The sequence below is a fragment of the Tachypleus tridentatus genome, chromosome 13 (genome assembly GCF_004210375.1).
Source record: "Tachypleus tridentatus isolate NWPU-2018 chromosome 13, ASM421037v1, whole genome shotgun sequence".
Taxonomy (NCBI): Eukaryota; Metazoa; Arthropoda; class Merostomata; order Xiphosura; family Limulidae; genus Tachypleus; species Tachypleus tridentatus.
The window spans coordinates 225,052,315-225,068,941 of NC_134837.1; the positions used below are offsets into that span (position 1 = coordinate 225,052,315).

At 32.6% G+C, this 16,627-nt stretch overlaps 1 protein-coding gene across 1 annotated transcript in view; it reads left to right on the forward strand.

Moving 5' to 3' along the window:
• LOC143237662 (5-oxoprolinase) overlaps positions 1-16,627 on the forward strand; it is a 214,426-nt gene that overhangs the window by 68,277 nt on the left and 129,522 nt on the right. The window contains exon 13 of the mRNA XM_076477158.1: positions 13,585-13,673. Within this exon, the coding sequence (XP_076333273.1) occupies positions 13,585-13,673 (89 nt within the window). The remainder of the gene's footprint in view (positions 1-13,584; positions 13,674-16,627) is intronic.

Consider the following 16,627-nt stretch of genomic DNA (forward strand, 5'->3'; position numbering starts at 1 on the left):
AATTTTGCAGTTTGAAAAAAAATATTTTAAAAAATGGTAAATTTGCTTTCTGTGTGTCATGTGGCATATTTTATATTTGTTCAGTTTGTATTTCATTATGTCTAACATACAGAATCTATAGTGTTTAATGAACGAGAAACTTAAATTTCAGATATTTACAAGCTAAAGTACAAAATAAATACTTTGACCTTTATAATTTACTGAAGTCTCAATATAATTTGCAAACCTAGAAGAGTACTGCCATTCACTACTCCATTTTTTGAAACCACTTATTTTAATGAAGTACGTGTTTAAAACCAATAGATAGATCAAATTCCAAACTACATACATCAGGCACTCATTTGAAATTGGTTTGAAGGGGAAATGTGTAACTTTATTGGAAATTGTAAAGTTATTGTTTTGAACAGAAAAGAGATTTATTTTAACCCACGTTTAGTTCAGTTAGAAAACCACATAAATTACAGTGGCTTTATGGGAATGTTGGATATACAAGACTGTTCAGTTTAAGATATTGTGTCATGTTGTCATACCAGATTGTTTTTGATTCTTTGTGTTGGGTTTTCTAAAATACAGCTAGGGAATGGTGCTGTAATGCAGAATGAGAAAGTGAAACTATAATTCAGGCAAATAGATGTATTATTTTGTTACATTTTTGCTTGAGTTATTTTTCATGTTTTCATCTGATATTGTAGGTTATAATGACACTGAGATTGCTCTACTAGCAAGAAAAGTTTGATTTCAGTGTTATGATGTTGCCTCTGCTATACTAGATTGGCTATATTTACATGTATTTTGCACTTGACAGTACAAAAAAGTGATCTGAATAGATGAATGATTATGGCAGGAATGGCTATTTCTACACTTTTATATGTGTTTCCTTTTAATTTTGTAATATTGGTTGATTTTGAGTGGTTTAACTTTTCAGGTAGTACTTGAAGTTTGTATGTATGAATTTTTTTATCAGAAAGTATAATTGATGATGACATTTGTTTCTGTGGTTATTGGGCTTGTTGCTTAATTATGTCATGTCTCATATTTTTTAGTGGTATGGAATGAAGTGGTGTGATATTAACTTGCGATAATATCATTAATATCATGTTCTTTGAAGCTTGTTAATATGAATTTTACATAAAAAATGTCAGTTGTAAAGATAGAGATCATAACAAATTACCAAAATTTTGCCTCAATAACTTTGGTTGTATCCATAAATTCAGATTACATAAACATCTTTACAGTACTATGAAGTAGTGGTAAATAATCTAGAACTGTTTTTGAAATGATGCCCTTTCAAATTATGTTTTATAGTCTTAACTAAACTTTTCATGAAGAACTAAATACAATGATTTCAGGTCTCATCTTATAAATTAAAAACCCCATTTTTTTAATACAGAGGCTTTATCATTACCTCTTGCAGGGATTTTAAACAGATTAGAATGAATGACAATATCACATTCTCTTAGGGTATGTTCTAATATACTTCACTTAGTGGATGATCTGTTAATACATTTTTACACTTTCCTTTATCTAGAACAAATATAACCTTGTTGAAAGCAAGCACAAGCAAATTTATAAACTACTAACAATGACTGTAAAGTTGGTTGCTGGTATTTAAATTTGAATGAAAATATATGATAATTAGGTTTATATACTCAATTGTATCTATGGTTATATTCTCTGGACAACCTGTTTTAATTGATTTTTTAAAAACTGAAAAACATATTTACCCATAAATGAATAAAGTATCTTTTTATGCTGTAAATACATTTGATGTGTCTAAGGCCTGAAATTAATATTGTAAGTTTTTCAAGAAAATTCTACCCAAATCTGACCAATACTTATATGGCAGTTTCATTATGTTGGTTGATGTTCTTTGTCTGCTTACATGGCATTTGTACACAGATTAATTTGTGGAAATAAGCTGCTGACACCATCTGATATAAAACATATAATCTGGCAGCAGTCTTAGCTTTCTGTGACACTCTCCATATAGTGGGACCTTGTTAAAGTGCTTTTCAACAGAATAAACTTCTATTATTTAAGTTATATGAGAGCAGCTGCAACACAATGCTTGTGTGCTGCAATACATAAAAGCTTTTATTTTAATATTTACTATTCTTTTGGATCCTTTAAAAGAGAAATCACTTATACAAAACTCGTGTGATGCATTCTTTGATAGATTGTTTAGGCAGAGTATTCATGATGAAACTTCATAGAATACTTTGTTATTGGTCCTTATTGGTTGTTACATTTTAAAATTGATTTTGAAAACTTGGAAATGTGGAGCATTTTTTTTATCCAGGTGTATAATGCAAATACTTTCATACCATACAATATTTGTGTAGATGAGAGAGATCATTGCAATCCATTTGTTCCCATCATAGACTCCTGTACACCAGACACCCAAAAGATTCTGTTTTGACACATGGCAGTTGTGTTATTTGAGCAACCATTTTGGCCTTTCTGGTTTCTTTTGTGCACTGTTTGGTGTAGTTTAGTGTCAAACTTTGGCACAAACTGGCTCTCCATCTGGTGCAATCCATGAATGTAAGTGGTAGCCCAATTTAAATGTTGTCTTGTTTGTTTTGGAAGTAGTTTCTGAGGAAATGGCAGTTAGAAGTCAGAAAGTATAATTGTAGCAACTTGCAGAATAGTCTTTCAGTGCAATTTTGTCTGTCTAAGGCACAATCGCACGGGACCTAGTAAATTTCTGGCTTAAGCAGATTTTCTGGCATAGACAGTGAATATGCATTTCCTTAATTATACAGTTATACAGTAAAACCTGTCTAAGCTAGAAACTTTATAGGACAAAAACCTGTACAAGCCAGAAATATTAAAATTTTGCAGCATTATCTTAAGATTTCTCTTATAAAAGGCCCTCTATATGGCAGAACCTGTGTAACTCAGATGGAGAACTATCTTTCACCTACCTCATCTATTAACAAGTAGGATTAGAACCTGAGTAAGGCAGAAAAAATGCTTTAATTAAATATTAATATATTATTTAATAAATATTTCATTAATTAATAATTTCTCGGACATGCATAATAAAGTGATTTTGAAACTGTAGATTTATTATTGATAATGGCAGTGATTGTGGAGAAGTTGTTTGTTATGACAATTCTAGTGAAATTGAAACTGATTGAGAATATTGACGCAGATGATTCTGTGAATGTGGAAAGTTTTCTGAATGTTGACAAGAATGTTTTAACAGAAACTGATGAAATTGATTTAAAATCTATAATAGAATTGCAAGATGGTAACAGTGTGAGAGATTCAGAAGATGAACAAAATGGAAAAGATAGTGAGGAAATTAAAATTTCTACTTCATTATAAGTGTTAAGTTATATTAATGCTATCAAATTGCATGCAAAAATGAAGAGGGAAAATGAACTTCATGAAAAGGCCATAGAATTGGCATTTTCTTTTAAGTGCATGAGAAAGCCCATTAAAAAATTAAAACAGTTGAAATTGGACACTTTCTTCAAATAAATTTGATTAAGATTTTATGTACATATGTATATTTTGAATGTCTATTTTTGTTCTTATTCTGATAAATATAGCATAAACAGTATAATAACTTTATTCACATATGTCTTACTTCCCTTGAGTAAAGCAAGTATAATGTTCCTCTCAAAAATTATATACAGTAAAACCTGTCTAAGGCAGAATTGCATGGGATGGAGTAAAATTTCTGGCTTGGACATAGTGAAAATGCATTTCCTTAATTATATATAATTTTGCTAGAATCGTCATAACAAACAACGTTTTTAAAAAATGAGGGTATTAAGTGCATTTTTACTAAATTTTAAAATTAGGGAAGATAGGAATTTATTTTTTGTGAGAATTATTTAAATAGTAGAATTTCGCACTTAAAAGACAAATATATTTCTACAAATCATGAATCTAATTTAACTGTAAAAATAATGAAGGCAGAAAAAAGAACAGAATATATTTAACCAATACTAACTGTAATAAAGTATCTGAGAAGTTATTAGTATTTAAACAAATTATTAATTAAACAAGAATTTATTAACACTTGAAGAAATTGTTAATTAAATAAGAAATTGATATTTAATAAAAACCTTTTTTTCCACTTTACTCAGTTTCTAATCCTACTTGTTCATAGATGAGGTAGGTGAAAGATAGTTTTCTATCCTTGTTATGCAGGTTCTGCCATAAAGAGGGTCTTTTATAAAAGAAATCTTAAGATAATGCTGCAAAGTTTTGATACTTCTGGCTTGTACAGGTTTCTGTCCTATGCAGTTTCTGGCTTAGACAGGTTTTACTGTATATATATATATTCAAGCTATGGTGAGTCCTACTATCTCAACTATTGCACTTTATTACATTGAAAGTTTGTAAGTTTAACACGTAACACATTTAGTTATGTTGACACATTGTTAACACTACAGTATTCATTTACACTTCCATTTTTTTTGTTTTATTCTCACTTTGTGTCTAATCTTGCTGGATTTATATTATGTTCTTTGGTTTTATAAAGTTAATGTTTTGAACTGAGTATTTGTTTCAGTTATTTGACCATTTTATCTTCACAAATTAATAGATAGTCTTTCTCTTGGTTTCTTCAGTGCACTCACTCATTTCTTGTTTTTGATTAAATGAAGCTTATTTTATTACAAATATTTTATAATTATAATTTTTTAACTTCTTCAATTTGTATTTATCTATTCCATTTTTGCCATCGATCTATGTAGTTAATGTGGAGCCTACTAAATTTATAGAATCAAAGTCAGCTTTAATTATACTACCTCAGTAGGCCAGAATATGACAAATTTTCAGTATCTTTTCCAGCTCTCTTTCTTGTAGATTTGATAATCCATGCAATTACAATATTTTGATCCTGTCCAATTTATTTTGTACCTTAAAATACAGAATGATTGTCAAAAATACTAATAGGCATAGTGATGATGTTATCAGTGCGGTATTTAATATTTTACATTTATGTAACTTCGTTTTTCTCTGAGGTAGATCACAAGTGTTCTGTGCACTGTTAGAATTTCTTAGTTGTTAATCCAGATTATTTGAAGGTAAATGTAGCATTTCTGCTAATATGCTTTTGAACTCATTAATTTTTAAATTTATTTCTATTCCTCTGATTAATTGAGTTTCTTCTTCAGTTAATAGTTCATGTTCATCAGGAATATTTACATTTAATTGTGCAGCAGTGTACTTAGTATTACTTCTAAAATCAAAGGGTAAAGTTATTCCTTGTCTATGTGCTGAATAATTTCTAGGTAACTTTAAATATCCACTATCTGTTAATTTTATTGCTTTCACCTGATAATTAAATTAATGTACATTAGATTTTGGACATACTACTGATACAGTTAGTTCACTTTTGGTGTTTGATAGCCATGTTCCTGATTTTTTAGTTTTAATGATATAAAATGGTTTAATAAGAATCACAGTTTCTCATATAGTTCAGTTATTTTGTTTTTTATACTGCAAATATCACATAGAAACATGTTGCTATGGATAGGAAATATATTCTGGAATTAAAATTGCATATTCTAATTGATCCTTCTATACATTTTAGTATATATTATTCTGTTAATTTTAGATACACGTGTTGATCATTAGAATAATTATACATGATTTTTCACTTTCTATAGTTGATACAATGAATTATTTAAAACCAGTGGTAAAGGTACTACTAGATATAGCTTAAACATTCACTCTGTTGCTTTTAGGGGGATCTCTGTAAACACTCACAGTGTATCTCTTACTGCAGCTATCTCTACATTAGCCTATGTATAACACATATAGATTTGATCACTGTGTGTAGGTATTACAAACTATAAGTGTAATGGTAATCTTCTTTAGACTTTTTCTAGTACTCTTTCAATTTTACTAAGGGATAGAAATAAATATCTTCCCATGTGCAGCTATATACAATGCCTGCACTGATATAGCAAACTGTGTTTTACTACTTCCCACAGAAATACTAATTTGTGTAAATTGTTTTGAATTATTGCGTTAAAGACAAGCATTTCAGATCCTTCCTTGTGAATTTCAGTTTGTTCTAACCTAGCATGCATTAATGTATTAGTAATACTAAAGAGTGCTCTAGATACCTTTCTAATTTAAGTAGATCATATTTTTAGAAATTGGTCTTTGCTGGTCAGTGTTTTATTTAATTCCGTTAAATTATTCATGGTTGTGGTTGCAAGTAAGAATTTTAGGATACTTTTTCCTGCATTAATTGAACTACATTCATGTTTATTACAATTGAATATATTATTTAGTTCTAGTAATAGATGACCTATTTCATTGTGATATTGATTAACTAGTGTCTCGTAATTTTCAGTTAATTCTTTCTCTAATATTTTTAGGCCCAGCATGACCAGCTGGTTAGGGTGCACTATTCAAAATTTGAGGGTTATGAGTTTGAATCCCCATCACACCAAAATATGACAGTCAATCACAATTTAAGAGTTGAGAATGGGTAGTGGTAACTAACTTCATTCCTTCTAGTCTTACACTACTAAATTAGGGAACGCTAGCATGAATAGCCCTTGTGTAGCTTTTTGCAAAATTCTAAACAAAGAAACAAAATTCTAATATTCTTACCAATTTTAAGATAGTTGTTTCTTGATGTGTCATATTTTCTACACTTTTCACTTAAAAAGCTAACACAAGTATCAACATCAAATGATTTCTCGAATGTTACTAATTCTTCTTATAAATGTATTAACAATCAAACTTACTGCAGAAGTAGTATGTCTGATATGATACATAACTATTTCTCCCATAAATAGCTATTCCTGCCCAGTTCAGGGCTACATGAAAATATTTTTCACATACCACAAGCTTTGAGTTCCCAGATACCCTACATTCAACATGGTTGGCCAGCTTTTTGCATGTAAATCATCATGTGACAATGTTTCATTTAAAGGAGTATGACACACCCTCATGAGGATGCAACTTTTTCTGTCTGATTCTATTAAACTGTCAGTTTTCATATAACAGTGCTCACATCAAGGCATTTTTATTGTGCCTTTCAGTCATTTGTTTTTCATATCTTTAAACTTGGCAATTTGCTTTTTTTGACATTCATTGAAAAGTAAAATTGTTATATTCAGTTTTAAATTGTTTGCAATTTTAAAGATAACTTATTTTTTCCTAATTTCCATTCTTCTTTCTAACACTGTTGTCTTTGATCATTCATTGTTAACAATTTATTCCAAAGTCCAAATTACTACTTTGGAGGTAATACAGTCTACCAGCATGTTTACACAGGCTGTAGGTAGTAGGGGGTAGTTCTGCTATGAAATTATAGGCTGTCATCCACCATGAGATTGATCATTATATTAGTCAGTCTGTTTTATCTGATGTTGCCCATATTCATCCTGAATATTCCAATCCTGTTGGGGCTGATGAGAAATTTGACAGCCTTTTCCTCCACCTCATTCTGCTGCATCTTACTGTACTCATACTATAAAATCAGCTTGGCCTAATTTTTTTTTTTAAAGACATGATTTCTTGAGTGCATTCTATTGATTTCCCCAATTTCTTATAACCATTTCCATCTATATTACATGATACTCCTTTCCTTCCAGTATCTTGTGTTTCCTTTTTCCCTGGATATTAGAGTTCATGCAGAGTATTTTGTCTCTCACTTGATTGAAGATGCCAACATGCATGCTCTCCAAAGGATTCAGATCAATTTGTTCTAGCATGCCATCATGCTGAATTTCCATTTCTTAATTCTTAGTAGTTGGAATCCGGTTTGCCCATGTTGGGATGAACCCTGATCATCTTGACTGTTTATCCCATGCTCAGTCTCCAACCTTTGTCTTACCCTGTCAACTCTCTTAAGGTGCTTGTCTACTATCCACCTCCTTTGCAAACTACTCTTTCATGAATCTGAGGGTTTTTTTGGATGGATGGTCTCTCCCTGTTTACCTTCATTTGTCTTCTTCAAATCATTATTTCATATGCGGTTTCTCTATTATGGGATGTTCTAACAAGAGATGCTATATCATCTCAAGCTTATTTACCACCTACTTATCTTTGGGATGTAGGTGTGTTCCTCTTTCTTTGGTAGTCTATTTTCAAAAATATTCCTGAGAATTTAGAATTCCATGTGGAGCTGGTGAGACAGCTATCTGACCTTTCCTCTTAGTTGTCTCATTCTAAGTCCCTATTGCTGTTTCCCCTTTAGCTTCTTCCCAGGCCTTACCAGTTGCTACCTGCAGGGGTTCCTCCTCTCATCAAATTATTTGATGCTAATGGACACATTGCTAAAAGTATCATCATTTTTCATGTTTTTATTCCAGGTTGTTTTTACAACCTAAGAAAACTAGGGACAGGCAACTCTTGATTTTTTTTCCCACCACAATCACTATTTAGTTCTGCACCAATTTATCATGGAGTCTTTTTTTTTCTCCAGCTTTATGGATGACCAAGGTAGATATCACAAATGGATATCTATATATTCCAACATCTTGTCTGTCAAGGTGCTGTCTTGGGCTTGTTCATCACATGATGGTTTATCAGTTTCACACACTTCAACCCCTTATATTTTTGTTAAGTGGTCAAGGCTTTCACATAACATATGCATGCACATAGTTTGTACTTACACCAACACATGGATGACCAATAAGAGCCCATCCACAACATTCACCTGCTGCTGCTGTTAATCAAGCTAGAGAAGACATTCCATATACCTACCCAATATTTTGTCCATTGAATTTATTTTATTCAACAATAATCTCAGTTAGGCTCATTCTTCCCCTCTTTGAATCCATTTGATGGAGCTTTCAGTTTTCCACATCTTTATTGCTCATGAGATACTATCACTTTTGGAGATATACTCTTCTCTGGAAACCCATTATCCCTTTGGGCTGGTTACATATAAGTTATCTTCAGTTGGCCCTGCATATCCAACAGAACCTTGCACAGAATCCATTAGAGGCTGCTATTTATCTTCCTTTTTCCCTAGTTGACACTGATGGTTGGACAGGGGTCACATGTTGGTAGGTGTTCTGCTTTATCCTGCCTGTTTGGATTTGCACATCTTCACAGATGCTTCACTCCAGGTCTGGGGGCATGGTTCAGTCAGCAGAAAGCTTCATGTATATTGTTTGCAGTTGAACAATCTTGCCAGGAATCATCAGGTTGTGATCCATTCTGTCAGGTCTACAGTAACAGCTTATATCATTCACCATGGTGGCAACTATTCTCATTCTCTTTGTGATCAAATCTTGAATCTCCTTTTTCTAGGCCAACATACTTGTTATTTGTCTTCTTACATAACATGTTCCAGTTGTTTTTAATCTTGCCATATTGAGGGTTCTTTAAATACCGTTTTGTGTAGAACAACATGGTGCATCACGTTAAAGGATCACACAAAACCTCAAGTGTGTCTTCATTAGAATATAATGTCAGAGGAGGAAAAATAAAAACACACCTTCTTTCAAATCTTCATGGATCACTTTGATAGCCATTATATTGTGTGACAAACCAGTTAATTTCTACACTTTCTACAAATGTTTATTTCATTTATTTTGATTAAGCTTAAAGCTGAATCTTTATCCAGAATTATTTATTTCATTAACTGTGTTTTATTTGTAAAAACTTAAAAACTTTGTATCATATATTAATTTCAGTTATGTTGTTTGCCCAGTTTATTTTGTAATATGCTGAGTTTTTACATTGTTGAATTTTTGTGCTTGTAATTAGCTAGCATTCCTGAGTTTTCAACTTTTTCTAATTATATTTTCAACTTATTTTTTAATATACCTCCATATTTCATTTTTGTGCTATGTTCAGTTATATTTAATTTTATTTCATATTCATTTAGGTTTTTATGTTGATTTAACTTCAGACTTTTATTCATTCTATTTGTACTTGATATCACCATGTTAATTTATTTTGTGTAACTTTATTTAGTGTATTCTATTTGTCAAAAATTTGTTTGGCATCCAGTAGTTTATGCAATTATACAGATTGTATTTACTTCCATTTCAGCTGTGTTCAGTTAATTCAGTTTAATGTTATTTTTACTTAGTTTATCTTATTAAAATAGTTATCTGAATTTGTTTTTGTGTAATTTTCATACCATGTTGGGTATAGCCTGTGGCAGTGATTACTTGTTAAGGACAATATGTGCATTTAAGACTATAGAAATAGTCCTTTAGTTTGTGTTAGAGCATGCTAATATGCATTCATTGCACACGTCAACATTTCTTTTTTACAGTACTCTCAAAAAATAGATATTTATTTATCCTTGTCATGTCTAAATTTATTTGGGCTTTAAAAAACTTCATAGTTAATATAATTTTTCAGCTGCAGTGTTCACAAGTAGCTGAAAAGTACGTTTATCTAAAGCAGGTTTTATTGTTGACTGCTAGTCTTCAGAGAATCAGTATCATTTTCAGCTTGTGACTGATAAACCTCTGTTTGCTGGTTTTGTTATCAGAATAGTTTCAAATACAACTAATCTTTGAGAGCACATAAATAGAAATTTGTTTATTTATTAACCTTTGTTAAGTACATTTATTTATTAGCCTAAACAGTTTCTTATTAATTAATTTACTGTGCTCTTCATTGAAATAATCTAGAAATTTCATATGATGACTGCTTTTTCTGTTGTCTGGTCATTAATATGAAAATCTTGTTTCATAAAATCAAGTAGAAATGTGGAAGCATTTAAATATATTCTATAAATATAAATAAATGAATAAAAAATTGAAATGAAAAGTGTATTATTTTAAGACTAACTGTCATGTGATAATAGTCTACAGCATCTACAGCACCTTTTTTGACAGACATCAGCACCACCCAATGCAAAATAACATTGTATGCCTGCTTCTGATAAGCTGTCTCATAGTGTACAGTGGTAAGGGGTGCTCAGCCTTTCCTTTGGACCCTAAAAATGTTTAAATAAGGGAGTTCTTTGGAACTTCAAATTCTGATATTCTAATATATTGTAACAAGGATTCTAAATTTGTAAAACTGAGCAAGATGATTAAGAGAAAGTGTATTAGGTATGATGTGGATATTTTACTGCAATAACTACAGTATGTTTAATGACATGTAGAATCTTAATAGATGATAGTGTTTGAAATGAAATGTGGTTCTGAAATGATATCTGACCTCCATCTGTAATACAGCTTGATTCATTATGCATTTGATTATGAGACATGCATGCCACCTAAAAATTACATGTTTTATACAAATTGCATGATGACATTATCATTAGTTCATAGCTCTCTACCAAGAGGATGGAAACAAAACCTCTTTATACAGTAACTCCTCCATTAGCAATTGTCTTTAAATAACATCATTATATTCTTTGGTATTGTATTAAATAGCCATGTTTCAAAATATATTAACTAAATACATGAGATTCATAGTTTACTAAACTTGAATATATTTATATTTAACTGTTTCTTTCTTTACTAAAGAATAATGTTATTAACATGAGACCTGTGGCTGCTGAAGGCTCTTTAACTGTACAGGATGAGACAACCATTGTTTAATAAGTTGTTGGTTTCCTCACATATACAGGACTTCCTCCTCTTATCCATTTAGCTGACATTCTTTTTCCTTAGTTTAAATATAACCAGGATGAAAATAATTTTGACTAGTTGTTTCTCCCACTGGGATTTGTTCCAGTTATTGCACTATCAATGGAGGAAAATCCTCACACTTCTAATCTTTTTCCTGACATGATTTTGCAGGTAGGTTCTGTTTTCTCTCTCTCCAGTCCCTTTTAGTTCCTCTCATTCTTTACTAAGTGAAACCCATATTCAGTATTACTTTATCTTTCTTCCTTATCATAATACTAAGGTCCATACAGTCTTGTTTTCTAAACAGCTATGCACCCATATTCACATGTCCCATCATTCTTGCCTACTTGACTCTTTTTTTCTTTTTTTGCTGGCTTACAACATTTCATTTCCATTCCTTGATATCCAGTCTCTGGAATCTCTTTCACCTGCTTCAGGTCAAACCACTTAATTTCTTATATATTTAAAAATGGCTGGTATGGGTAGAGAAAGCACTAATAGAGGAGTGAACAACGTTTTGACCTTCTTTGTTCATGGTCAGGTTCACAAAGAAAGAAATGGTTATTGACCGGTAGATGACCACATGTACACAACTGCCTTCAAACATATGTTCTTGTCATCAGTTTATGTATGGGCTGTGTGCTGTTATTTAGTATAAATGTTTTTTGGTTTTTTTTTGTTTTTTGTTTTTTTGGGGGAGGTCCTGTTATCATTTGCTTTTTACTTTGGACTCTTTTTGTCCAGGGATCATTCACCTATTATCCTCAATGGATGAATTTATCAGATCATCTGATTGGTGTATTCTTCTTTGGATATTGATACATGCAGACTTTTTCACATTCCGTTACCTCAAGTTTTCCATTTGTCTCATTTTGTCCAACCCTTGGACAAGATCTTTCAGGCTAGTATATGGATGAATCCACTCACATGTATCTCTCATTTATATTCATTATCAGGCTTTTTTGTCTCATGGGGATTTTGACTCTCTCCAGGCACTGTTCTTCAACCTACAAACCATCTTTGAGAAGAAGTTAAGAACATTTTATTTTTCATCACCCTCTTCCCTCTTATAGGGCTTTGTATTCACTTTCACTTTACCATTACCTACTGTCAAGATGTGGTGTCCCACAAGACGACTAGAGGTATGTTTGTGGTATTAAACTTACTCAGTTGCCCAACCCAAACAGTATCATTTCATGTACTGTCATGGAAGTATTGTCTGACTTTGCCCTAAACACACTACACTTAATAGTTTGCTTACCTTTTGTATGTGGGTGTTTGGCTGGTTATGGAAAAAATCCACTCATTCCTGCAACACTTTAAGGTATTTTGTCTTTCTCTCTTTTCCTTCTAGGTGAAGAGTATGGGTTTTCCTGTCTATGCATTTTCTAAAAGGAGCTCATATGGGTTTAGAAGTTGTACCTGCCTCTCCATTATTTTAGTGTGAGATTTTAGCTATTCTGTGTATGTAGTTGAGGTAACATCTCAGAACCTAACCCCTTCCTTACCTGAAAATGTATTTCTGATAGATACCTTCTCACCTATTTTTCCCCCTTTTGTTCCTTTCTCAGAAATTGAAGTTATTTCAAGGAAAAATGCTTAGGGATAGTTACTGCACAAGAAGTCATGTTACCATTATTTTGGGGAAGTAGCTATGAATGAATGATTATGTCATTATGTTTAAGAGCAACTCATGCTGTATATGTGATTTTTATGTAGAAGCTCAAGACTAGTGACATGCAAATCACATTGGCAGATGCATGAAAGATTGAGGTGTTCTGTGTGTAGAGGTATCTATTGGAAATACATTTTCAGGTAAGGAAAATATGGATTTTTTTCTCCATTAGATGTCTTTTTGAGTATGGCTAAACTGTAGACTACAAACGTATACGTTTTCAGGTAAGGAAAATATGGATTTTTTTTCTCTCCATTAGATGCCTTTTTGAGTATGGCTAAACTGTAGACTACAAACTTCACATGTGAGTTAGTTAGTAATAACTTTGGAATGAAGATGGATTAAACAGTTTCTTTATTTTGTTTTATACAGATATGCAGGTATTCTTTCAGCATTTGGAATGGCTCTTGCTGATGTTGTTCATGAAATACAGGAACCTTGTGCTGTTGTTTACTCTACAGGTTTGTTTTTTTAAAATAAATGTAATAAATAGATAGTAAGCTGATAATCTACTAAATCTAAAATAAGTCAAAACAAGAAAATTTAGACATGCAAAAAAAGAAACATTATTCTATTTTTGTTCAGGACAACTAAATATTTATTACCAGGGCTTTATTTATTATAATATTTATTATAATATGTGCTATAGTATAAAATATCATAACAATTATAATATGCCCCTTTCTGCCGTAGCTGAAGAATATTGTATAGTACCCTATTTTTTTAGGTTATAGTACATTAACAGTCATTGTAATGTGTTTTTTATTTTGAAAAGTGGTTTTATGCAGGGCCATGAACAACTTAGAAGCATCATAATTATAGTCATGAACTATCTCAGGATAATGTTATTGTCAGTTTTATAGTCATATTTTGTCAACCCACTTGGTTTATAGGAAACGTTTTGTACATCTAATTTTTAACAACAATTATAGTTTATACAGCCAGATGTAATTTTTGCTGGAAATTAATGATGTATGTCTTAAGAGTACATTTCATGCTTTTAATGAACAAAAGCTAAATGCTACATTCATTTACTTTGTTGAGATAGTATATTGTGTAGTGTGAAGTTGACACAGAACACTTGCTAAAAAAAGAAAATAGCTAGTTAAGATAAAATTAAAGATTAATGTTTTTTATTCTACTCGTTCAAAGACTTTGTCACACTGTGGCATCTTTCAGTTAGTAGCTGGTGTTGTATGTTAAATTCACTATTAAATAAAGTCTATAGTTGTTTTATGATAGTTGCTCAATGTATAAATTATTAAAGGTACTATTGTATGAATGATTGCCTTCCCTAAAATTTTAGGGCATGGCTTAGAGGTTAGCTTGCTGTACATTGTTAAGTTCAAGGTGTGGGTCTGCACTTTGTCACTGAATATACATATGTTCACTTGCATCTGAAGGTGCATTATAAAAGTGACCACAGATTTTGCTCTTTAGTTAAGGCGAGTCTTATACATGGCAACTGCTACTTATTGTTTTACTCTCTCTCTGTTCAGTAGTTTTTAATGAGAGATTTAATTATTCTCATAAAATCTATTACCTCACCTATTCCCATGTCTCTTGTTTCTGATGAGATTCTTCAGGATAGCACCTTTGTATCCTACTGTCTTCACCATTTGGCTGTCTCATCTCTTGAGATGTACCACCTGCATCTGTTTGCTCTCCTCTAGTCAACCCTCTGTCTTGAGTCAAGTGGGTACATTCTCTCTCTTTTTCTTTTTTTCATTATTTTCAAGTTTTAATACAAGGGATCCAATCAAGTGGCTGGTGTTGTCTCTGAGGATACACTTATTTCTCAAATTACACATTGAGTGAGGATAATGGAAAGCATTTGTACCATCCTCCTAGATCTATATTTTTGGCCCACTGTTAAGATGTGATGTTTTGTAAGACCATTTGAGGTGTTCTTGTGGTAGATTCTGATACATGTCTCTTGTCTGATCCAGACTGTATTTATTCCATGAACTATTATGGAAAACACCAAAACCAGGAATGATCTGCCTCCTTCCCTGTCTGACACTTGCTGGCTTTTCAATATAGGCATATGTGGTTATCCATTGCACTGTATACAGCAGGCAACTGACAGGGTCCAGCCATTTCTAAGGGTGTCCATATCATGAATTCCTCCTCCTTTTCTCTTTTAAGTGGAGTATTCAAGACCCTTATCAATTCCTAGCTGCTGGATGGTGGATCATGAAGAACACCCAATGTTTAGGACAAAATAGTTGGGGGCTAAAAGCAAGGTTCAGTGCTGTGAAATGTGGGGAGAATGATGGTGTCAGTGTAGTGCAGGTTGCCCTTTATGTTGTTATAGTCATAACATGCCAGTATCCCCTATCCTATCACACCTTGATGTCATTTCTTGGGTGTTATGGTGTTGGATCAGCATAAAACCAGCTGTTGTTGGATTAGTGCAGGAATAACAAACATACATTCTCTATCCTACTGCTGCCTGCAGTGGGTGGTCTGGTGTTGAATCACCATAGGACACACGTGTGGTTGGTCAGGATTCTCCTCCTACCATGGACTGGATGAAAAATTCCCATTGCTGTTTGTTTTTGAACCAGAGTTCAACCATCACACTGCATTTCCCTTTTCTACTGTTGCTCAGATGTTGGGCTCCAAGGTGTTCTGGTATTGGTTGTGTACTGGGTCTGCATACATGTTCTCAACCTAGATTGTTAGAATGGATGTTGCTTTACTTTTTTTATTTCTAGTCATGTGGTTAAGTCATTCAGGACCCTCATTCTACTGTTGACCAGAAGACATATGCCCAGTGTCACCTTGGTTTGGACTGGAATTTAGGTGAGCACTTATAAACAAATTGTACTCTCCTCCTGCAAATGTTGACTAAGACATCATGACATATATTTAGTACCCTTCTTGGTAGTGTTTGACCAATAAAATCTGATGGTAGTGTTGAGGTGAGTACTTGGTATGCTCTTAATGTGCCCCAACCAAACTACACATATTGGCTTTCCAACATATTGTATGCATGTTCTTATTCTCCCCATATCAAAAACACATGGATCTTGATTACCACTTTTTCACTTCCAGACTAGGGGAAGAGTGTACCCTGGATAAGATGAGATGCAGTCTCACTCTGGAGCTTTGACAGCTGGTGTGACACTCTATGGGTTTCTTCAGACATTTTTTAGAAAGAGCTCAGCAAAGTAACTTTTGCACCAGACCCTCCACCATTTCAATGTTGGATTCTAGTCTTCTTTGTGAAAAGGTGTGTATCACCTCAGAAGCTAACATTTTCTTTACCTGAAAATGTACTTCTGATAGATACTCACCTTTTCTAAGACTTCACACTCATGAGTGCAAAACTATAAAGGAAGCTGTGTTGTCTTCCTATTGATGGAGGGCTTTTGCTGCATAATAATGCCATTATGCAGCAGAGCAAATC